General features: G+C 35.3%; 1 protein-coding gene across 1 annotated transcript in view; it reads right to left on the reverse strand.

The window, feature by feature from the left end:
* THSD7A (thrombospondin, type I, domain containing 7A) overlaps window positions 1-24,605 on the reverse strand; it is a 330,982-nt gene that overhangs the window by 221,194 nt on the left and 85,183 nt on the right. The window contains exon 4 of the mRNA XM_012638737.1: window positions 720-875. Coding sequence (XP_012494191.1) covers window positions 720-875 — 156 coding nt within the window. The remainder of the gene's footprint in view (window positions 1-719; window positions 876-24,605) is intronic.

The raw sequence follows: 24,605 nt of genomic DNA on the forward strand, positions 1-24,605 counted from the left end.
AAGATCATGTGCAAATTAGCCCATCATGCCCACCATGAAGTCAACCACTGCATTTTTCCACTCCTCTTAGATATATCATTTGCATCATAAAAGTAAGCAAGTTTTTAAAATTTTGCCTTCGAAGTAATAAGGAGCTCTATTTATTGGGCACTAGCTATGGGATAGGCACTGAATTTCATGCTTTATGTTTACTATCTCACTAATACTTTAGAGACAATCTGGGTGGCAGATATTGTTACACCATTTTTACATATAAAAGGACAAAGATTTAGACACGCTATTAATAATTACCTTATCTAAACAAGCTAAGGAGAGAGTAGGTTTTCCAATCCAGACCAGTCTTATACCACAGCTCATCTTAACCACTGCACTAAACTGCCTCAGATGTTCTCCATCATGTTGTCTAAATTAACAAATATTTTGTCTATGTTTTTCCATTTAATTTTTTTATTTATATAAATTTAAGGGGTAACGTGCAATTTTGTTACATGCTTAGGTTGCATAGCGGTCAAGTTAGGGTTTGGGGGGTATCCATCACCCTAATAATATACATTGTACCCATTAAGTAATTATTCATCCTTGAAATCAATACTCCTTAGCCATTCTGGAAAACATCACAAATGAATAATCACAAGGAACACAGAACAGCATTTTTAAAATAATTCACAGTTTGACTCAATTGATAGAAATTCCAAGCACATCATATTAATATTACATACCTTTTTTGCCTTGCTGGTCATTACAGTTTTCATAAGTACAAGGTCCCCAAGCTGACCAAGGTGAAACTTCACATTCAATTGGACAAGGAATGTGGCACAGCTGTGTAGTATTAGGGAGAGGGCCAGTGCATAATTTCAAGTCCACTGGTTTTGAGGCTGTTTGGAGAAAAAGACAAACATCTTTAAGAATGAAACAAAAAGAAAATGTTATGGTCAACAATATGATTTTTCTGTATGGAGAAAGAAAATGCTTAAAGAAGTGGACGTGCCACCAAGACAGCATTCCAATGCTTCTCAGCCACATCCTGAGAATAAAAACAGAAGGGGTTGGAAAAAAAGAAGCAGCAGTATAGTATAGTCAAAGGAAACTGGAGAAGTCTTACAAATTGTTTGACTGCCAGTTTTACCACTAATCAAGCCATGCAATTAATAATGCTGAATGTAACTTTTCTAGTCAGTAAAATAATCCTTAAGTTTATCTCTAAAATGCTACAGCTAGATTCCAAGAAATTCAAATCTGCTTTAGAAGACTGAAGATAATAGGAGGGGGACTATAGCTTTAATATGCATGGAAAAAATGTCCACCAAGTGGCTTCCGGTGGAGCACTCTCCTGTCCCTCTGGTCCATAGGTGTCGAGAGGTACCAAGTGCACATGACGAAGGAAGAGCTCAAGTGGGCGCTATGCTCTCTACCTCCAGCTGTGTGACTCACCCAACGCTTTCTAGAACTTTTAAAGAATACATTATCTGCATATGTGGCCCCAAACTAAGAACTACTAAAGAGACTAATTTATATGTTTGTTCATAAATTGACCAATGAACTATGAAGAATGTTGTTTGTTCTTGCTTCTCCTCTTTTCTAATTTTTATGCCCACAGTTTGGCTCACAGATATTTGACAGTTAATATCAAGGTATAGTCATAGTTCTGGACACAGAACTGGTTAAAAATGACTAGGTGAGGGAAATATTTAAAACTATGTGGACAGTATAAGACAACCAAGTTTAGTTGTATATCATCTATCTATCTGTATCCTAATAGCTATAGTTACTTTTGTTGTAAAAAAATTTAACAAGTTAATTGTCTTGGTCACACATTTCCTTCAGTAAAAACTAGTTCCTGTTTCACTCTGGTAATTTGGAGAGCTCATGCTTATAGAATAAAGAACTTAAATAATGGAGGTTTAGATATTTCTTATTCTCCTACAAGAAAAGACTTTCAAATTCCAATTGCACAGGATTGTTTATAGAGAAATTAAAATATTTTAAACTATGTCATCCTAACTTTTAAATAAAAGTACTGAATATGTCTGCTTGTAGTTTAAACTCTAACACAAATTATAAGCACTTGGATATCCCCTAAGTTTCTGTGCACACAATCCTAAATGCTATCTAAAGTCTATGACATTGATTTCTCTTACTGCTACAGTTTTCATTCTGAAAGAATTCTGCAGATTTTATTTCTCCTTTTTCCTACTGTTGGTGCTTATCACCTCATCCCCCACCCCCGACACACACTGCGGTGAAAATGAATGACTGGGCACCTCTAATTTGCTTAGTATGAGCACAGCGAGCATTCTCACTCAAGTTCATCAGGATTGCTGCCAATGTGCATCATAACATCAGCCGAAGCCAAAAATGGTTAATTTTACTGCTTTTCAGTAGTGAAAGTACTTCACACACGAATGCCAGAAAACACAGAAATAAATGCTTCACTCTCTCTGAATATAAAAAATAACTTGACATCAACACTACATATTTCACATAAAACGAACTCTTTTTAGGACTCTTCTGAGTAGAAGAGTCTAAAGTATGTAGCAAAACTAACTGAAATTAATGTAAGTAATTACTTTCGCTTGTGGAATCTTTTACACTGTCATTTAAATTAGAGGTTTTGTGAAAGGAAGACCTTAAAAGTCTCCATTTTTTTCTTTCAATTGGCAAAAAGTCACTTTAAACCTTGATGTTATTATATTATTTTGGAAATAATAGTTGCTATAGAGTGACGTTTACTGGACATGCAATTCTGAGGATATTAGAGTCTGAAGAAATTTATTTCATCTAAGAGGGAAACATGACTTTATCAAGGAAACAAAACATTGTGCGTCTACATCTTGGTCATTTTCTTTGTAAGTTTAATTTTAGCTTTTGGAGTATTTTGAAGGAATCAAATAGAATAATCAGTCATGAAATCTTGAGCTACTGAAAGAGAAACTGATGAATAAAGGCTGAAGGAAGAATTGCTGAAGGAAAATACTCTCGAGGGATGCTCAGCTGCTAAGCCCACTAAGTCAACATTGAGACAATATAATCCTTGAAAAATGAAATATAGTTGTATATGTATATAATGTATATACACACATATGTAAGCTTTTTTTCATTAACCAAAGAAACACAGGAAGACAGTATGTGTGTATAATTCTATTCCTTTGGTGATTATCGCTACAGATTTTCTTGTAAATAGAGTATATATTGATTAATGTAAATCACAAATACTAGCTGAGCTCCTCAAAAGCTATAAGTCAATTACATCTTTGCAACTGACTAAGGGTTATTTGGAATCAACGTGATTCAATGAATGAAGTAAAGGACAGCCTCCGGAGAACTACTGGTTTTTAGTTTACATTTGTGGCATATAATTCCTATAGTGTTTTATTATATAATATAGTGCTTACTATTCATATAATATTCTCAAATACTGAAATTTGAATTTTCTGGAATGTCTCAGTCCTTACTTTTGTGTAATTTAAAACTTAAGAAATGGTTTATCCAGTACAACCTCCAAAGAAATATATATTAGGTTTTTTTAAAAAAAGCTTTATTATTAATCTTTTGAATGTAAGAGACACTTTTTGTTCTCAAATTATTTAAAGGGTATTCAATTTAATATATATTACGTGCTTCACAAGGTCACAAAAGAATGTCTGAATTTATCTGAGGTTACCAAATCAAACCAAAAAAAGAGACTGGTGCATTTCTGTAATTCTGGAATATTTTTGTGTTTTCTATGTTTAAGCTCTAGAAATGGAAAAAAATATTTTGGGAAATAAACTCAATACTTTTGTTTCCATCAACATGGCCAATGAATACAATGAATATATACACCCACTTTATATCCCCTACAGATAGTTAATATATAGTTTTTTGTTTTTTTTTTTTTGAGGCAGAGTTTCACTCTGTTGCCAGGGCTAGAGTGCCATGGCATCAGCCTAGTTCACAGCAACCTCAAACTCCTGGGCTCAAGCAATCCTCCTGCCTCAGCCTCCCGAATAGCTGGGACTACAGGCATGCGCCACCATGCCCGGCTAATTTTTTCTATATAGATTTTTAGTTGTCCAAATAATTTCTTTCTATTTTTAGTAGAGATGGGGTCTTGCGCTTGCTCAGGCTGGTCTCGAACTCCTGACCTTGAGCGATCCGCCCGCCTCGGCCTCCCAGAGTGCTAGGATTACAGGCGTGAGCCACCGCGCCCGGCCTAGATAGTTAATATACAGTTTTTAAATTAAATGTTTTATTTTGAGATAAATGGAAAGATTCATATGAAATTGTAATTTGACAGATTCTGTATATCCTTACCCCATTTCCTCCAATGCTAAAATATTCTAAAACTATAGTATGATATATCATAACCAGAATATTGACATCGAAACAGTCAAGGTACATGTACTTGGGTTGTATAATGTTGCTGCAAAATTCATGTCTACTAAAAGAATATAACCTTACTTAGGAATAAGTGTTTACAAATGTAATTAGTTGATGAGGTCTTACTGAGTTAGGGTAAGACCTAAATACAACAACTGTTGTCCTTAAAACAAGACCATGTGAAGACACACAAGAAGATCATGCTTAATAGAGAGATTGGAGTGATTCAGTTGTAACTAAAGAACACCAAGGATTGCCAGCAGCCATTTTGTTCCAGTGTTAGCTGCAGGTTTTCATAGGTCCTCTTTATCTAGTTGAGGATATTCCCCTCATTCCTATTTTTCTGTGTGTTTTTATTATGAATGGGTGTTGAATTTTGTCAAATGCCTTTTCTGCATTGATTGATATTATGTGATTTTTCTTCTTCAGCCTGTTAAAATGGTTAGTTACATTGATTGATTTTCTAAACTTCAAGAAGCCCTGCATTCCTACATGAACTACACTTGGTCTTAGATTTTAATTGTTTTATATGTTGCTGAATTCTATTTGCTAATATTTTGTTAAGGATTTTTGTGTTTATACTTATGAGGCATTTTGGTCTATAGTTTTCTTTTTGGTGAACTGTCTTTGTCTTTATTGCCTCTTCTATTTTCTGGATTAGAAATTATCTATTTCATATTGGGCAAGTTGCAGTGGGTTGTGCTTTATTTTTATTTTTTGATTCCTTCCTTTTAGTCTAAATTGTTAAATTTATGTGTATAAAGTTGTTATCCCTTGTTATCCTTTTGATGTCTGTCAGATGTATAGTGATATTTCCTATTTCATTCCTGATATTGGCAAGTTGTGTCTTTTTTCTTTTTTAATTTATCAGCCTTGCTAGAAGTTTCAATTTTAATGATCTGTTGAAAAAACAGCTCTTTGTTTCATTGATTTTTCTATTGCTTTTCTGTTTTCAATTTCATTGTTTTCTGTTATTATGTCTATTATTCCCTTCCTTCTGCTTGCTTTCAGCACTTTTTGCTCCGCTTTCTCTTGATTCTTGAAGTGGGAGCTTAGATTGTTGATTTGAGTCTTAGTCTCTTTTCTAATGCAAGCATTTAGTGTTATAAATTCCTATCTCAGCACTACTTTAGATTTTGATATGTTGTATGTTCATTTTCCTCCAGTTTGTTTTCCTTGAGAATTCCTTTTCCACATATGGATTATTTAGAAGGGTTCTGCTTAGTTTACATAGTGTTTGAAAATTTTATTCTTATTTTCCTGTGATTGAATTCTAATTTGATTCTATTGTGCTCAGAGAATACACTATGTATAATTAAATTCTTTCAAATTTGTTGAGGTTTGTTTTATGGATAATGGTATGGTCTATCTTGGTATGTGTTCTATGGACTCTTGGAAAAATGAATTCTTCTATGTGGCTTTTATAATTTTAATGTATGTTCCATCTATGTCAATTTTGCCAAGATTCTTATCATAAAAGGGTGTTGAATTTTGTTGAATACTTTTTCTGCATCTATTAAGATGATCATATAATCTTTACTTCTGCTTCTGTTTATGTGGTGAATCACATTTATGGATTTATGTATGTTGAAACATCCTTATATCCCTAGGATAAAGCCCAGTTGGTCATGGCAGATTTTTTTTTTTTTTTGATGTGCTGCTGAATTCAGTTTGTTAGAATTTTATTGAGAATTTTTGCATCTATATTCATAAGGGATACTGGTATATCTTTTTCTTTTTTGTTATGCCCTTTCCTGGCTTTGGTATAAAGGTGATATTGGCTTCATAGAATGAGTTGGGGAGGATTCCTTCCTTCTCAATGTTATGAAATAATTTCTGCAGTATGGGTACCAATTCTTCTTTGTAGGTTTGGTAAAATTAGGCTGGGAAACCACCTGGTCTGGGACATTTTTTTGTTGGAAGATGTTTGATTGCTGCTTCAATTTCATTGCTCATTATTGGTCAGTTCAGGAGTTCAATTTCTTTCTGATTGAGCCTTGGGAGGTTGTGTGTTTCCAGAAATTTGTCCATTTCCTCAATGTTTTCAAGTTTATGTGCGTAGAGATTTGTATAGTATACAGAGATAATATTTTTTATTTCTGTGATATCAGTTGTAATATCTCCATTTCCATTTCTGATTGAGCCTATTTGTGTACAAATGGAAAACCATATCATGCTCTTGGATCAGCAGAATCGGCATTGTTAAAATGTCCATATTACCCCAAGTGATTTACAGGTTTAGTGTAATCCCCATCAAAATATCAATGTCATTCTTCACAGATCTAGAAAAGATAATTCTGTACTTCCTATGGAACCAGAAAAGAGCCTGAATAACCAATGTAACCTTAAAAAAAAGGAAAAGATCAGGAGGCATCACTTTACCAGACTTCAAGTTATACTACAAGGATATAGTAACCAAGACTGCATGGTACTGGCACAAAAATAGAGACATAGGCCAATGAAACAGAACAGAGAACCCAGATATAAAACCATCCACATATTGCCATCTGATCTTTGACAAAGCAGACAACAATATATACCAGAGAAAAGAATCCCTATTCAATAAATGGTGTTGGGGAAATTGGATAGCCAGATGGAAACAGGATCCTTAATTCTCAACACTCACAAAAATTAATTCACAGTGGATAACAGACATAAACCTAATGCACAAAACTATAATAATTATGGAAGAAAATGTTGGAAAAACTTTTCTGGATATCAGCCTAGGCAAAGAATGTACGAAGATGACCCCAAGGGCAATCACAGCAACAACAAAATCTAACAAATAAAACTTGATTAAATTACAAAGCTTCTGCACACACAAGGAAACAACTAGCAGAGTGAATAGACAACCTACAGAATGGGAGAAAATATTTGCATGCTATACATTCAGTAAAGGGATAATAACCTGAATCTACCAAGAACTCAGGCAAATAAGCAAGAAAAAATAAATAAATAAAACAACCCCATTAAAAAGTGGGCAAAAGACGTGAACAAAATATTTGAAAAGAAGATAGACCAATGGCAAATAAACATACAAAAAAATGCTCAAATCTGTAATTATCAGGGAAATGCAAATCAAAACCACAATGAGATATGACCTAACTCCACTGAGAATGGCTTTTATCAATAAGTCCGAAAACAACAGATGCTGGTGTGGATGCACAGAGAAAGAAACACTTACACACTGTTGGTGGGACTGCAAACTAGTATAACCTTTATGGAAAATAGTATGGAGATTCCTTAGAGAACTAAACATACACCTATCATTTGATCTAGCAATCCCACTACTGGGTATTTACCCAAAGGAAACAAAGTCATTTTATCAAAAAGACAGTTACACTTGAATGTTTATTGCAACACAAGCCACAATTGCAAAGATGTGGAATCAACCCAAATGCTCATAAATTCATGAGTAGATTAATAAAATGTGGTATATGCATATCATGGAGTATTACTCAGCCATAAAAAATGACGAATTAACAACCTGGATGGAACTGGAGACCATTCTCCCAAATGAAGTATCGCAAGAATGAAAAAAAAAAAAAACACAACATGTACTTACTATTAAATTGGAACTAACTGATCAGCACTCATGTGCACATATGAAAGTAAAACTCAACAGAAATCAAGCAGGTGGGAGGGGGGAGGAGGAGATAGGTAAAATCACACTTAATGGGTACAATGTACACTATCTGGATGACGGGCACATTTATAACTTTGACTCAAGCTGTACAAAAACAATACATGCAACTAAAACATTTGTACTCTCATAATATTCTGAAATTAAAAAAAGAAAGTGAATTCTGCTGTAGTTAGATGGAGTGATCTATAAATGCCTATTAGATTCTGTTGCTTGATGGTACTGTTGAGTTCTATATCCCTGCTGATTTTTTGCTTAGCTATTCTATGAAGTGTTGGGAGTAGGGTGTTGTCTTTTCCAACTGTAACTGTAAATTTATCTGTTTCTTTGTTTAGTTCCATCAGTTTTGTTCACATACTTTACAGTCTGTTTTTGGCATGTACACATTTAGGATCCCTTTGCTTTCTTGGTGGATTGACCCTTTTGTCACTATATGATGTTTTTTTCTGTCTCTGGTAATTTTCTTTGCTCTGATGCCTAATTTATGTTATTGCCATGGCCAACCCTCTATCCTTTGAATAATATTTTTATGATATGCTGGTTTTCATTCTTTTACTTTCAACCTCCATATATATTAATAATTATATTTCAAGTGAGTTTCTTGTAGAACGTGAATAGTTGGGTCATATAGTTTAATCTACTCTACGAATTTGTATTTTAATTGGTATATTTAGACCATTTACATTTAATGTAATTACTGATATGTTATGGCTTAAATCTTCTACTTTTTCAAATTTGTTTTCTGGTTTTCATTTGTTTTCTTTTTCCTGCCTTCCTGTCACTTACTTGAACATATTTTAGAGCCCCATTTTAATTTATCTATAGTGCTATTTAATGCATCTCTTTGGAAATTCTGTTAGTGTTTGCTCTATGTATTACATTACATATATTATATATACATATAATATATATATGATATATCTATATACACACACACATACAATATATTCACAGTCTACTACTATCATTTTACTAGTTCCAGTAAAGTATAGAAAACTTACCTCCATTTATCTTCCTTTATCCTCCCTCATTTATAATATAATTGTCTTAAATATATCCTTTACATATTTTTAGGATCATCTCAGGTGGCAGTGTTATAATTTTTCCTTCAACTGTCAAACATAATTTACAAAACTCAGGAGAAGGAAGGCCTATGTACTTACCCATAGTTTTATTTAACTGCTCTTTCTTCTTTCCTGAAATTCCAAGTTTCCTTTTATTGTCATTTCCTTTCTACTTAGAAAACTATCATTAGCCATTCTTTCAGGGTAGGTCTGCTGGCAACAAATTCTCTTAGTCTTCCTTCATCTAAGAATATCTTTACTCCTTCATTCCTGAAAGATATTTTCCCTGAGTATTTAGCACCGAAAAATACTGTGAAACTTTTATTTTGGCCTATATGGTTTCTGGTTCATCATCATTCAAATTTTCTTTTCCCTATTGGTAGGGTCTTTCTTTGGCTGATTTCAAATATTTTTTCTTTATCTTTACTTTTCAGATTTTAATTATAATGCATCTTGGCATATATTTCTTTAGGTTTAACCTGATGGAATTCATAGAGCTTCTTGAGTCTGTAAGGTTATGTTTCTTGCCAAATTTGAGAAGTTTTCAGCCATTATTTATTTGAATATTTTTTTTTCTTTTAAGCTCTGCCCTTTTTCTCCTTTCCTTCTAGTCCTGTAGGTATCTGAAACACTTTTCAATTTTTTTTCACTTGTATATTTTCTCTCTGTTGTTCAGATTAAGTGATTTCTATTATTCTATACTCCAGTTCTTTGATTGTTTCCTCTGTCCCCTCCATTATGCTGTTAGGTCCATGCACAGAGCTTTTTATTTTGGTTATTGTATTTTTCAGATTTCAAATTTTCACTTGGTTCTCTTTTATATACCTTTAATGTCTTTGCTGAAGCTTTCTATTTTTTGTGTATCTAGCACGCTCATCATCATTAAAGCAATTTTATCATAGTTTCATTAAAATCTTTGTTAGATAATTCTAACCTCTCTATCATCTCAGTGTTGGTTGACATATATTGTTTGTCCTTTTGTATTCAATTTGAAATCTTCTTGGTTCTTGGTATGATGAGTGACTTCAATTGAAATCTGGACATTGTTGAATTATGTCACAGACTCTAGATCTTTTTAAAATATTTTTTTTTTCCTTTAAACTGAACTTTTATGATACTGCTCCAGCACGGGAAAGGGGTGTGTGTGCCACATTGTTACTGCCAGGTGAAGGCAGAAGTCCAGGTTTCTTCCTTAACCTCCATTAACAACAGAATGAGAACTTCTAGTTACTTATATTTGGGTGGGTGTATTGTGGTTCCCCAACTATCTTCACTAATATCATTGGATGCGGAGCTCATTACCAGAGCTACCAGAGATGAAAGACCCAGTTCCCTACTTGGCCTTCTCTGACACCACCAAGCAGGAGTGTTGAGCACCTCATTATAGCATCACAAGGGTGGAAACTGAGGCTCCCACTAAGCCATTTTTGGTGTGAGTAAGGGAACAGCCATGTTCTTTTTCTGTGCTTTTGGCTAGGTAGGGTGGTGATTGTCTATAATTTTGTGTCTTGCCAGGTTGGTGTTTGCTTGTCCTTTGGCTAGAAAGAGCAGGCATTTTGGGGGGCTTTAAAATTTATGTCCACTGGTATTTCTGGGTTGTTAGCTGCTTGAGCTCCAAATCTGTGATACAGGAGGCAAAAAGAAAACCAAGGGAACTCACCACCTTGTCATTTCTTGTGCCCTGAGGTGTCTAGCTTGTCTGTCTTCTTCTCTCCAACTTTCAGAGTCTTTTTATGACTTGTTCTCTATATAATTTCCAGGAATTTTTTAATTAGTGGGAAAATTATAAAAAATTGCATCTCCTCTGTCTTCCTGAAAGCAAAAGCCAGTGTATTATTTTAAAAATAAAGCCTTTTAATTACTTGTAATTGGGATCACAAGTAGGAAATATCCTCAGAAGATTTCCAAAATCCACAACATGAATCCAATACAGTATAGTACTACACTCCTAAATATGGCCTCACCCCTGGTGAATGACTTGCTCAAGTCACAGAACTTTCAGTTTTAATGGCCTAGTGGGAAACCCAGAATTGCATAACCAGAGATCTTTAATTATCAGGGGCAAAAAAAGGCATTTTCAGACAGAAAATGAAAGTTTTATTACAATAGACCATCATTAAGGAAATTTCTAAAGAACTCATCTCTCATAAACAAGAAAGTGAACACAGAAGCAAAGTGTAAGATTGTAGATGAAATGGTGGTCAGAGAAAATATTAAATTTTTAGGTAGATAGCAAGGGACTTCTGGCTCTTCCAGGGACAAAAAGCAGGTGCTTCACCTTGGTGCTGACTTGAGCAATTGCTACACCTGGGGAAGAATGAGAAGGGTGGACACCCCCACCCCACCTTGATGCTGTCCCACCTTGATCCTGCCCCAAGCAGTTGCCACACTTGGGGGAAGGAGGAATACCCTGCCAATCTGCAAAAGAATGCAAGGAATTCCCCAGCCCCCAGAACAGACAGCCCAGGCACAATAGGGTCTGGAAAATGACCTAGAGTAACCTAAGGGTAATTATCATGTCATTAACTGTCTATCAAAGTGGTTCAATGGTGATGTTTCAACCATGAGGAGGGCCCAATCCAGACAATATAAAACAGGACCCCAGACTATAACCAGGACCCCTTGTTATGACAGGGGGCCAGTTTGTCATCTGTGGCGAATGTATCTTGCTTTTGCTCTATAAACCTATCTTGTTCTTCCCCAATTAACTTCATTTCATGCTGGCCTGCTATTGGTTTGTTTGGTCATTCTTTTGCCAAGAGCACAAGAGCACCAAGAACCAAGAACAGCCTACCAAACCGACAGTATGAGAGTAACAGTGAGCATGCTATACTCCGAACAGTAAAAGCATAATTATCATGATTAATTAGGAGAGTGTGGAAAGCAGAATAAAGGTCACCCAAAGATTCTATGCCTTAATCTCTGGAAGCTGTGAATATATTATCTTACCTGACAAAAAGGACTTTTCTGATCTGAAAAGATCTGATTCAAGGGTTTAAACCTTGGGATGGGGAAAGTAGCCTAGATTACCCACATGGGCCCAATCAAATTATATGTGTCCTTAAAAGCACGGATACTTTCCTAGCTGGGTCAGAAAGATAAGATGAAAGAAAAAGGAGGAGAGAGCTAAAGCATAAAAGGTACTTGATTTGGCATTGCTGGCTTTGGAGAAAGGGGCCAGGCACTGAGGAACATGGGTGGCCTCTCTCTAGAATCTGGGAACAGTCCCAGCTGGCAACCAGCAAGGAGGTGGAGATTTCAGTCCACCAACTGGAAGGAACTGAATTCTGCCCTACTCTAAATGAACAAGGAAACAGCTCCTCCCCTACAAACTCCAGAAAGGAGTGCAGCCCTGCTAATCCCTTGATTTCAGCCTGCAGGGATGCATCTCCAACTTCTGACCTACAGAATTATAAGATAAGGTGTGAAGTTTGTGGCAATTTGTTATGGCAGCAGTAGAAAACTAATACAGAGAGATACACAGTAAGACAGAATTAAAATACAAAACTACGTAATATATAAGTTGTTGGTGGGTGATCAGAGTAAAATATTTTAAAGCACGTAGGAAGGCCAATATATTGATTATAAACGGTATTCATTTGAGTCTGCACCTTAAAATTTGAAGCCAATGTCTTTATATAAACAGGATAAGGATGTATAACTTCTGAACCATGGGAAGCAGTGTAATAATAAAACAATTGAAATTAATTCAAAGAAGAAACAAACAGAGAAAGTGGAACAAGGAGAATAAAATAAATGAATGCAAAAACTAAACTTAACCACAAACAGCCGGATTATCAGACTTAATAGAGGAATATAATCTAAAATGACACATCCACTAGTTTGTCAAAAATTTAAAACAATTTGATAACGCCAAGTGCTGGAGAAGATGTAAAGGAACCAAAACAGGTAAACACTGCTGGTGGGAATCTCAGTTGTTTAGGACACTTTGGAACTTAATTTGGAATATTCTAGTATGGTTGGAAAGATATGCATACTCCTAGGAATATACCCTGGAAAGACTCAGACATTTACCTCAGGAGATAATTACAAGCATTGTTATCACAGCATTGTTTACAATAGAAAATATCTAGTAATGGCTTAAGTGTCCAATAAAGAAGAAATGAGTATTAAATGATAGTATGTCAATGTTATAGAGGTGGAAATAAAGGAACTAGAGCACAACTATCAATATGATGAAACCCACAAACATATCAAAGAGTGAAAAAAGCAACCAAAGAATATATACTTAATGATGCCATTCATATAGTTTTTAAAAATAAGCAATATGATAAGGTTTTGGGATGCATAAGTCCAAGAAAGAGGAAGGCAGCCACTAATATTAGGGGCCTGAAATGACACACTGAGGTAGGCCTGGTGCTTTAGGAACCAGCTTGGCACTCACACCTACACCGTGGTGTTCCTGCTGACGTGAACAACTTCAGAGAGCATCAATTCACATACTATGTAGCAATAATGGATTGAGACAAAAAGAATAAGACTACTTCATAATTTGTCTAAGCAAAAACAAGGTCACTGTGAGAGCCACAAGAATATCAAGCATTCCCCTCTCCCAGCTAATATGAGTTGAGTTCTGCTTCTTTACAGCTTTCTTGCAGCTGTAGCCTCCTTCTAGTCTTTCCTCCTTTCAGATAAGGTTTATTAAGACACACTGTCATAGAATTATACTTATGGAATTCAATCCAGGCAAAGCCCACTTATTGGACTCCTAAAAAAGTCACTTAACCAAAGCCCCAATTCTATAATAAATCCTTTCTGACATTCTCACTAAGATGCCCACAGTTGCCCAAGGTATGCATTCTTCCTCGCTCTAATGAGTAATAAGCCCAGCTTGTTCTCAGGTGTGTACCTGGTGGTCTTTGGCTGAAAAACATTGACAAGCCAAATACGTAAAGAAAAACAAAGAATTATAAACGTAAAGTTTAGAATGGGAGTTTCACTTGGGGGTGGAGTGGAATGTGATTTACTTGATAACAAATGCTTGTTGGTATTTACTATGTGCCAGGCAATGTTATGTTGCTCCAAGTACTTAACAAATATTAATTCATTGATTCTCACGAAACCCCTGGGGCAGGCATTTAAATTATCCCCATTTGAGGAAACTGAATAAGGACAGGTTAAGTAACTTCCCCTAAATCACACAGATAAGAAAGTGTAGATTTTGGATTCACATCCAGTCAGTTCAGCTCCATAATCTTCAGGGTGCACCTCTAACTACTATTCCACGTGATCTTGAAAGGATAGATGAGGCAGTTTCAATAATATGTAATACCTACATACATACACAGACATGCACTCATGAATATACATTTAAAATAGATCATAATGAATTAAAATTAGCAGGGGTTATTAATATAGTACGTCATATTAACATAATGTCATGAAGCTATCAAGGTAATCGAACATCAATGCTGGCGGTCTTTCGGTAAAAATTATTCTGACTTTTGTGTTTCATTTGGAAATGGAAACTAAATTTTCCTTCTACCAGATATCAAGAACAAGCTGTCCAATTAAATTACTATTGGAATATTCTACACTTATAACAGTAGTAAGTAGTTATATGAAATTTACTAAATAAATAATTTTAGTCCTCATAGCAATCTCATGAAGTAGGTACAACTGTAATCTGACATTGACAAAGAAGAAAACTGAAGCATAGAGTGATTAAGTAACTTACCCAAGGTCACACAGCCAATTAATAGCAGTTGGGATTCTACTTATCGACCAGGCTATACTCTGATATGGCAATAGGTAGGTAGGAGCTATGTTCTTCCCTCAGTTCCCACCCAACTCCTAGAAGTCTATAACACAAAGGATGGTTTGACTAGAACTACAGAGAGTTTTTAGAACAGTCTATTTGGCTATTGCTGTGGAGAAACGAGGGCAGAAGCTGGGAATAATATTCATCTGGAAATGAATCCCCAGTATTTTAATTAAAAAATGGTTTAGATTCTCATTATTTTTAACCCCAAATTTTTCAAAACTATTTTTTTCCTAAGGCCCCCACAATGTACCACATGTATATTTTTAATGTTTTTTTAATTATGAAAATATATCTTTGGATTCTCAAAATATTTGGAGTCAGAGATTTCACACTCAGTCTACTTTAGACCAATTTGTATGATGATACGCCTTTCCTGTACTCATTCGAAAGATGTATTAGGGTTCAAAGGTTGAGAAAAATGCAATAAGTTTAATAATTCATTCATCCATTTAGCAAAACAGCTGAGCATTTTAGGCACTCAGAGCCTCCAGATATGAATTTTTTTTCATTGTCTTCCCTGAAAAATCTACCTTTTTCTTGAATTAGCATTTTATTTCCTTAAATAAGCTTAGTTGATTGCTAATTCACAATTATAAGGAAATTCTCTTGGATTTAAATCTTAACTTCTGTATAGGAACTGACCAAACTTTATTATTAAATATAAAGGTGCCTGATAACAAAAGAGATTCCAAAGACCTAAAAAAAAAAAAATCAGTTACAAATGGAGCAAGGAAAAACGCATACCATGGGCAACCACGGGCATCGTAGTAAGAATGTCAGAAAAGATTTATTATAGAATTGGGGCTTTGGTTAAGTGACCTTTTTAGGAGTCCAATAAGTGGACTTTGCCTGGATTGAATGCCAGAAAGATAATTCTATGACAGTGTGTCTTAATAAAGCTTATTCGGAAGGAGGAAAGACTAGAAGGAGGCTACAGCTGCAAGAAAGCTATAAAGCTTCCCTTTTTGTTCTATTTTTTTTTTTTCAGACGATTAAAATAAATATTAAGTGCTTGCTCTTTGCAAAGCCCTGCCATTGTACGAGGCACTGTATTCCAAAGAGTGCTGTGGGACCAATGGCAGTAGTGGTGAGTTTTGATTGTCTGCTTTGCTATTTTGTTTTTCTTAATTCTTATAAGTGTATGGTAGTAATTTAGGGTATATTTAACCACAACAGTTTTAATTTCAAAAAGTTTCTATCAGCGGCTTACTCAATACTTGCTTATAATTTAGCTAGAGGCATTAAAAATTTACCCTCAAGAACTGGAGTCAAACAAATAAAGAAAGCCTTTATCTTGAAGATGAGTCAAACTTGATATGTACCAGTGATTGCTTAAACCTTTCTGAAGATGTTCCTGTACTAAACTTTATTCACAGAAATTTCTTTTGTCTTTCTCAGCCTGGGTAATTTAATGGGGAAATAGGGACATAAAACCCATCATATTAAAAAGATAATATAGCACATTATTTCCAAAGATCATACACTCATTCCTTAATCAATTTTGTGGCTCTGTATAAAATTGATTGAGAATTATCTCTTGGTATTTAATGTGCCATAAAGCTCATGGCCAGTTCTTTCTGGCTATGATAACTCATTACTGAGCTATTGTTTTTGATTAGTCTTTTCTTTTTTTAACACAAGACATAATATAGTTTATTTAGAAGGCATACATGAGTTACATGAGTAGTACTTGAGTTCATTTTCTACATCATAATTAATGCCTTCAGTATCTGATTGACTAATCACGGCCTCTGTGTAGTTCATGAATTAATAGCCATGATTTTCATCCCTGACTATCCTGTGTGATCACAGGTTGCTTCCTCTTTGAGAATACTTGTGCTTACTGCTTGGATAACCTCTTGAGTTATGTTGTGGTCACAAATCCAATATTTAAAAATTTTGTTTGTTTCTCACATCAGACCAATTCAGAGTTAAGCTGTTCATTTGAGTGGTCCCTGTTTTTGGTATTAGGGCATTTTAATATAGGCCTCTTAGTCTTTCTGTTCGTTTATTCTTTTGACTTTATAAGAGGTCTAAGCTTGTTCTATTTTGGTTTATACTCCAGTGAAAGCTACACTATATGCATTTCATAAATTTAGATGAGGCTCTTCCCAAATATTCCAATAAAGGATTTTAGTTTCAGATTAATAAAAAAACCCAGCATATTCCTTTTTCTTCTCTCCTCAGCTATATATTCTGGTTTTAACTTCTCAATTTTGGGGTTTGAGGAGACTGATTTTGGGGAAGGAGCTAACTTCTAGTGCTGTAACAGATATGAACAGATCTCCAAGAAAGCCATCTCCTCTATATAAAGGCCCGAACCTGCCTTACAGCTGGTCTGTCGCCTGAGTGTGGCCTGTCAGCAGAGTTGGGAGGCCATTCGAGTTCTGCCCATGACTGTTCTTGCCTTGAGCCTTCACTCTGCTGAGCTGGGGTGCCAGTGAGTCTTGTCAGGGTCCTTCCGACTTCTTTTATGAATTCTACTCCATCTCACAGGGATTGCACCTTTGCCTTGGTGCCTCCATTCCTTCAATCATATCGATGTCATCTTAGCAAATAGAAACTCCTCCAAGAGCCTCTAGATGGGCTTTCTCCTCATTTCAAAGACAGCTATAGGGTTTTTCCTATTTGCATATTCATTGGTCATTTGAGGAATTATAGAGGGAGGTCCAAAAGTCTATGCCCATGATGCCATATTGTCTAGAAAACAGCTATCCTCATGGCCTCAAATAAAATAGAACTGTGGCATCCTTTTAAGTATGCATAGAAACAAACACGTGTCAGGTAATGTCTCTCATTGACCCTGTTTCGTAGACAAGAACATTTAAAAATATGGGGGATTGTTCAAAATATACATCTTTCTAGTAATGTCAATCATTGTTAGGATTTAAATTTCACAAATTGTGTCAACAGCTTGATGAGGACATCACTCTCCTACTACAAGAATGTACCATCTGTTGCAATGTGGCAAATATGGAGGGGTTTTTATTTTTATTTTTTAAAATAGGACACATTGTAAAATAGAGTACACAAACTCACACTGAAATCTTCCCGTACATCACTATTAACTCAAATTCCCACTTATCATGTCCCTAACTAGGAAAACAGCACTTAATAGACATCGTAAGTTACAATAAGCAGTTTGGAACATGCATGTTATCCACAATATAATGACAGAGAACCTTCACATATAGAATTTGGAAAAATTACAATCTTCGTTTTGAAGTGAATACTGAAGAAGAATTTGAGTGTCTAATAACATAAGGTCTATAACCAGCTCCACACACTTGCTGAGCTACTTCAGATATAATTATTCAGATAACTAAGTGTATTAGCCTTCTAGGGCTGTTATAACAAAATATCACAGACAAGGTGGCCTAAATCACAGAAAGAATGACAGCCTGACTTAAGATTTAAAATGACGCTCTGTCATCGTGTGGAGAATCAATTGTGGAAGGCAAGGGATGCGGGAATACTTGTTAGGAGGCTATTCCAACAACACAGGCAAGAGACAGTGGCTTGGACCAGAGGGTGACTGTGGAGGTGAAGGGATCAGAGGAATATCGAAAGTAGAGCCAGGAGAATTTCCTGAGGAATTAGTTGTGGGAGTAAAAGAGAGAGGCATCAAGCATGGCTCCAAAGATTTTGGTTGGAGTGACTAATATCTAGCTCTTGGTTGTCATCGCATTGTATTTCCCTGTTCTTGACTCCCTAGACTGTGCTATGTCTGTGTTTTCACATTGCTTTTCAGTTGATTGGAGTCCTCTGCTCTATACAAAATTCCAATTGTCAGCAATCTCCCACTTCCTCCTTCTTGATCATGATTTTCATGATCCACTCTCAACCTTACAACAGTGATTTTTTTGATTTTCAATACACGTAACAATTACTGGGCGTTGGGGTAGGAGTGAGGGAAGGGTATGTTTTAAGGCAGCAGATTCCTGGGTTCTATCCCCAGAAATTCTGATTCACTACATTTGGATTAAAACCCAGGAATAAATTAGAAGATGAATTTTTAACACACACTTCAGATGATCGTGATGCGGTAATGCTTAGACCACCCTACAAGAAACACAGCTACAAAGTACTGAAACTGAAGTTAACCACAAGATGCAACAAAGCACTGTGGCACTACATGCTTACCCATCAGAAAATGCCATGCACATTCCGGAACAGAGCTGCATGTACTCTTCTAAAGAATTGCTTGCTATTGTCTTTGGCCATAAACGTATTAAGAATGATTTCTTCAGTGGTATTTCACTTTTCTGCTCGTTATGTATTTCTGGACATTTTTCTAAGTCTACATTCCCATTTTCACTTATGTCAACAAATAAGCTGAGTTTGAACACTTTCTTCTTTTCCCCAGCTTACACTGTATACCATAGATATAGTCTATGTGGATTCTGGAAGGAAAGAGTTTTATATTAATTTTCTAAGAAAAAAATGAAAAGAGCAGAAGAAAGATTAGTTGGTAATATATTTATTGACCCATGAGGTTCATTACTGAGTCCATTTATTAATACTTATTCAGTAAATATTTACTGCACACTTACTATATGTCATGTATTCTGTTAATGGTTTTTTCTCAAAATCAGCTTTAAGGAATTTATTTTAAAACATCTATTTAATAGATCATGGAGCTTGTACTATTCACACATACATACTCTCACATTGTTTTAAAACATTTATTTTGCCATTATTAAGAGTATGTGGAGGGGATAAGCATAACTCAGTGTTATAATTGCAGATGTCAAATAAAAGATCAATATGACTTTGTTTCTTAGAGGAGAATTTGGGGCTAGACATACAAATTTGGGAATCTAAACAAAACCTGGTGATCCAAATAATTTCACTATCCAGTCATTCTCTTTCACATCTCCCTATTTCAATCCTCTGAATAGTGCTTATTGCTATCTGATATATTCTTATTTTGTTTCTTTGCATATAATTTGTCTCCTTCCATTAAAATATAAACTCTGTGACAGCAGGAATCTTGACTGTGTTGTTCATTTCTCTATTTTCAGCATTTAGAACAGTGTCTAGGACATAAAAGACACTCAGGAAATATTGGTTCAATAAATGAATGAGTGAATGCCTTCCTGCCATAGAAAATAGAAGCACAAACATTATCATACAGGTAGAGCACAGTTTTATTGTCACTAAATAGGAGTAACCTTAATAGACCATTAACTCTGAGACTGAATTACTATTTAAAAGAAATGCACATATTTATAAAACCAATATCACTTGGAGGTCAGGTAGCTATTTCCCAACATCAAACTGGCTTACAATTAGTAACCCTATACCCCATGGTACAGTGGTTAAGACCACGGCTCAGGAGCCAGACTTCTTTGATTCACAATCCTGGTTATGACATTTACTGGCTACATTCCTTTAAAAATAATTTAATCTCTTTAAAACTCAATATTTAAAATAATAGTGCTTACTTCATAGGCTTGTGGTGAAGCAAAGAAGTGTAAAATACTTAGTGTCTCACATATAGTAAGCACCCGTTATCCTCCTCATTTTCCTCCTCATTGTCACTACTACTTCAAGATACCTCATTTAGTTCCACAGATTTTTTACTTGGTAATCATTTTATCTTGAAGAAGATACCAGAAGGCTAGATTACTTCTTCTAAGAGATGACATTATGGTTGATGCCAGGTTTACTATGCATCTGTTTCAGGTTTTTGCAATGGGTTATGAGCTATAGAATAGATTTACAGACTTTTGATTTTCCTTATTTGTGCCTATATACACTTTTTTCTTTTCTCTGTATACAGTAAGGCCTGGACTCATTCCCTATAGAAGTGGAATAATATTTTATGCAAGCTTGTGTCCACATCAAGCCTTTCAATTTTCAATGGAGATGCTAATCCTATCTTCACCTAGATGATAGTTGGAAAATATGTCTCTGCATTTCATTTAATTGCACCTAAGTAGCAACCAGAATAGCTATAGATCCTTGTGTCAGTGTATACAAGGAACCTCTCTTGCCTGAGGGAATAGCTGTGCATCCACTCCTTTAGTACTTCCACTTTGAAGTCTATGCCTGGGTTATTCTGCTTAGCAGGGACCTATAAATCTATACCATATCATATTAACCTCCACTTATTTGCCTTTACACTTTGATATTTATGTTAGTGGCCTACATTGAAGAAAATGGCGTAAAGAAAAGGCTTCCTTATAAAATACATTGTGGTGTTTATTGTAAAGATGTTAATGAGGCTGTAATTCCATACAGTTACAGTGTCCTCTTTGTGAAGGCCCACTGGTGAATTTTCTTTCTAACCCTAGAACCAGAAATCGTCATTCTCCTTTAGAACTGGTTTCTATTGTCTAATACATGCAGTGAATTTCATAATTAATCCAGTGTTCCTCTTTACATTGGCTAGTACAAGCATAGAGCCAGAACTTGTGGACTACTCCAAGAAATTCACAGAATCTTACAGCACATATTATGTGCACTCTCTTTATTATATTAATTATTGGTTTGATATCCTCTTTCTACTAGCAACTTTCCTTTGCCTCACATTCCTCATCCATTTATCCTCAAAATTACTTTATTTCCCTTTATTATGTGCATTTATCTACAACAAAATGTAACATTTTAAGTATTAAAAATCACATCATTGAATGCAGGAGATTTTTTTTTTCTAACTGCATAGAGTAAATACTGCTTGATGAATTCAAGTCACTTTCAAACCATCAATATGAATTATTTTCCCATAAACAGTACCTACTATGCGGAAATCTACGTATTTTTACAGAAGACAATCATTGCCATATCTAAAGGACACTTGATACAGCACAAATGCATATTGTTCACATGGTAACAATGACTATAATTCAAAAGCTAATATCTGTGGGCTTGATTCTGATAGTGCTACGTCTGGGACAGAGAGTAGCTCACACCAGGTGACTTGATATAATACATCAAAGGTACTTTTTCAGTAGAACCATATGAAATTGCCACTAATTGACAGTTCTTGACCTATAAAAATAGCAATTTCATATAGTTCAACATAACAGTGGTTCAAATAACTGAACAAGACTCCACATTGACCTTACGGAACTATGTCAGGGAATAAACTTCTTAATTGAGTTGGCTCCTAAAAAGGGCTTAAATTATGCTTAATTCTCCTTCAATTTTCTGTTATAAGAAGCAAATTTCTAGGCCATTCTTATTTGTTTATTTCTGAAACAAAGACATCATCAGCTAATATAATGTAATGGACTTCTGATAATTTTCTACCCAGTGCATTTACTCTGAAGCAAATTCACAGGGCAAGGGAGTATCCCTGGACAGAGTGTAGACTTTGGAGTCAAAAAACTAGCATTGAGTACATGCTTTGCTGCTTATTGTTACACTGAGTTTGGGAAAATTATTTTTCTAATTATCCATGCAGTCATGTATTAATGGGAAAACACCATCTACCACAATATGTTAGGTACTTTGCTTACCCTCTTGCCATAGATGCTTAGAATACAGTAAGAAATAAATCAACAGCTTTCTTAGTTAAAAACATGAGTTTATTTTCAAAGCACTTATGGAATTTCTAATGGAGTAGGAACTTAATTGATCCAAGGCTTTTTAACCAGATGTAGCTGAGGACATGTGAAATAATAAAACTCTTTTCTAAACCTTCTTGTAATGGTGAAAATGTTGTTTTTCAAGTAACCAAATAATCCCGGGGTTATTACAAAGCTTTTCCTTCAAAATCCTTTGGCAAAAGGGTACTGCTTAAACTTCTCCAGGATTCTGAGTCACATAGGAAGGGAAGCTATAATTATTCTGTCTCCCATAACTACAGAAGTAAAATTAGTTATAATTCTTTTATCTCTAAAATCATACAAAGAAAGCTTTGGAAAAGGTCTACATTTTCCAAGAAAGGAGCAATTTCATGTATAATGTAAGCACATGGCAGGATTTTAACACATATAAAGAGACTCCATGCATTATACATTCTCCATTATGTTTATCAAATAGGAAGGCCAGTATACAATTATGCTTTTATTGTATACCAAAGGTTTGAAATGAAATTATTATTTAAAAATTCCTGTCTTTTGCTCAATTTAACCAGAAAAGTAACCACATAAATAAAAGCAATTAATACTCATTTGGCATATAATAAATGCAAGTCCTTATGCTAGGAAATGTTTTACATATGTTATCTCATTAAGCCTTTGAAGAGGAAAGAAAAACAAAGGAGGGAAAGAATGAAGTTAGTGAGGCAGAGAGGTTGATTCAAAATGAAATCCTATAAATTAGATGTCTAGGAAGTCAACATCCTCTAAACAAAGGGATTTCTCTGTCTTTTTAAAAGACATTTCTAAATGTCTTTAGCAAATTAGCAAATGTACCCAGGACCCTGCTAAGAATGACAGGTTGTAGTAAAGAAGCTTGGTGAGGGGGACACTCCCTCACACCCTCTCTCAGAGGCTTAAAATCTTGGGAAGCTTGCATGAATAGTACAGAATCCTATGTAATCAAATGGCAAATCTTGTAATATAGTAGAAGAGGGCTATAGGTTTTAGATGAAGGAAGATCATTAAGGTCTTACAGTTTGAAAAAGGTTATCTAAAATAGGAGGAGATATTTGGATAATTGGGACAATGGTTGAAGGCATTTCAAGGCAGAAAACAGAACAGCAGCAAAACAGAGAAGTCAATGGTTTCTATTGCAATAGACAGGTGATCCTTAGCTTAGAAAGAGTTGTCCATCCACAAATACAACATAGCCTCTGACACTGGGGGTATGTAGCTTTGTTGAATATAGAAAATGTAAAATTGTAAAGCGGTACATCAAATGAATATAATTGCAAGAATATGGAATACTACTTTGAATTCTTGAATTGCATTTAATGGACAGTTTTTTTCTTAAATTAGTTCACCCAATAAGAAGCATTTTTAGTGGATTCCAGACTAATAATATAATGATATGGATCCTTGTATTTTGAGTGTATTTTTGTGTGCAATAAATGGTGTGATCTTTCCAAGATGAATCTGTTGTTACGGCTTCCTTTTCCCATTGCTATTCTCCCTGGTTTATTTCCCTTTTTATTGCCCATTGCTTTTAGAAGGAATAAATATTAATGAGTTCCACAATGTAGTCTGTACTCCTCTGTTAACACTGGAGAGAGCAGCTACTCCCTATTGAGCAATCATCAAGCAAGGCAGGGAACAGCCAGCCCCAGCCACAAACCATTTCTTTTACATCTTTAGATAGCAGGAGTGTGCCTCCGAAAAAATGCTATTCCTTCACCAGTGCACATCCCTGAGTGCTCGTTCCAAAATTCCTCCCGGTGCCATCATTCATCTACAACGACTTGATGAAATAAGTGCTTAAGGGGTACAAAAAGCACACATACTACAGTCACTTGATAGTGTCAGGTTACGTGACATTTTATCCACCATCTTTCTTTCATTAATGGAAAGTCCTATGCTAACACCTATGACTTCTTTCCACCTCAGGTTACAGGTATGAAGTAAGATGAAACAGTATCTGAAAGAGTGCTGGGTTTTCTCCCTCCCCAATTTCCTAGCTTAAATACTAGCTGGGTATAGTGGGTTTCTAAAGATTTACTGCTCAGAGACCGAAAACTGGGGCTCCAGGAGTGTATATCAGACAAAAATTAGAACTGAAAGTTCCACTTCACTTCTTAAAATATATAGTGACTTTTTCCAGTCACCCCATTCTCCCCAGTCTTACCTTTAGAACTATGGAGAAATGAGGCTTTTCAGGACACATA

Source organism: Propithecus coquereli, unplaced genomic scaffold (assembly GCF_000956105.1).
Source record: "Propithecus coquereli isolate 6110/MARCELLA unplaced genomic scaffold, Pcoq_1.0 Scaffold133, whole genome shotgun sequence".
Taxonomy (NCBI): domain Eukaryota; kingdom Metazoa; phylum Chordata; class Mammalia; order Primates; family Indriidae; genus Propithecus; species Propithecus coquereli.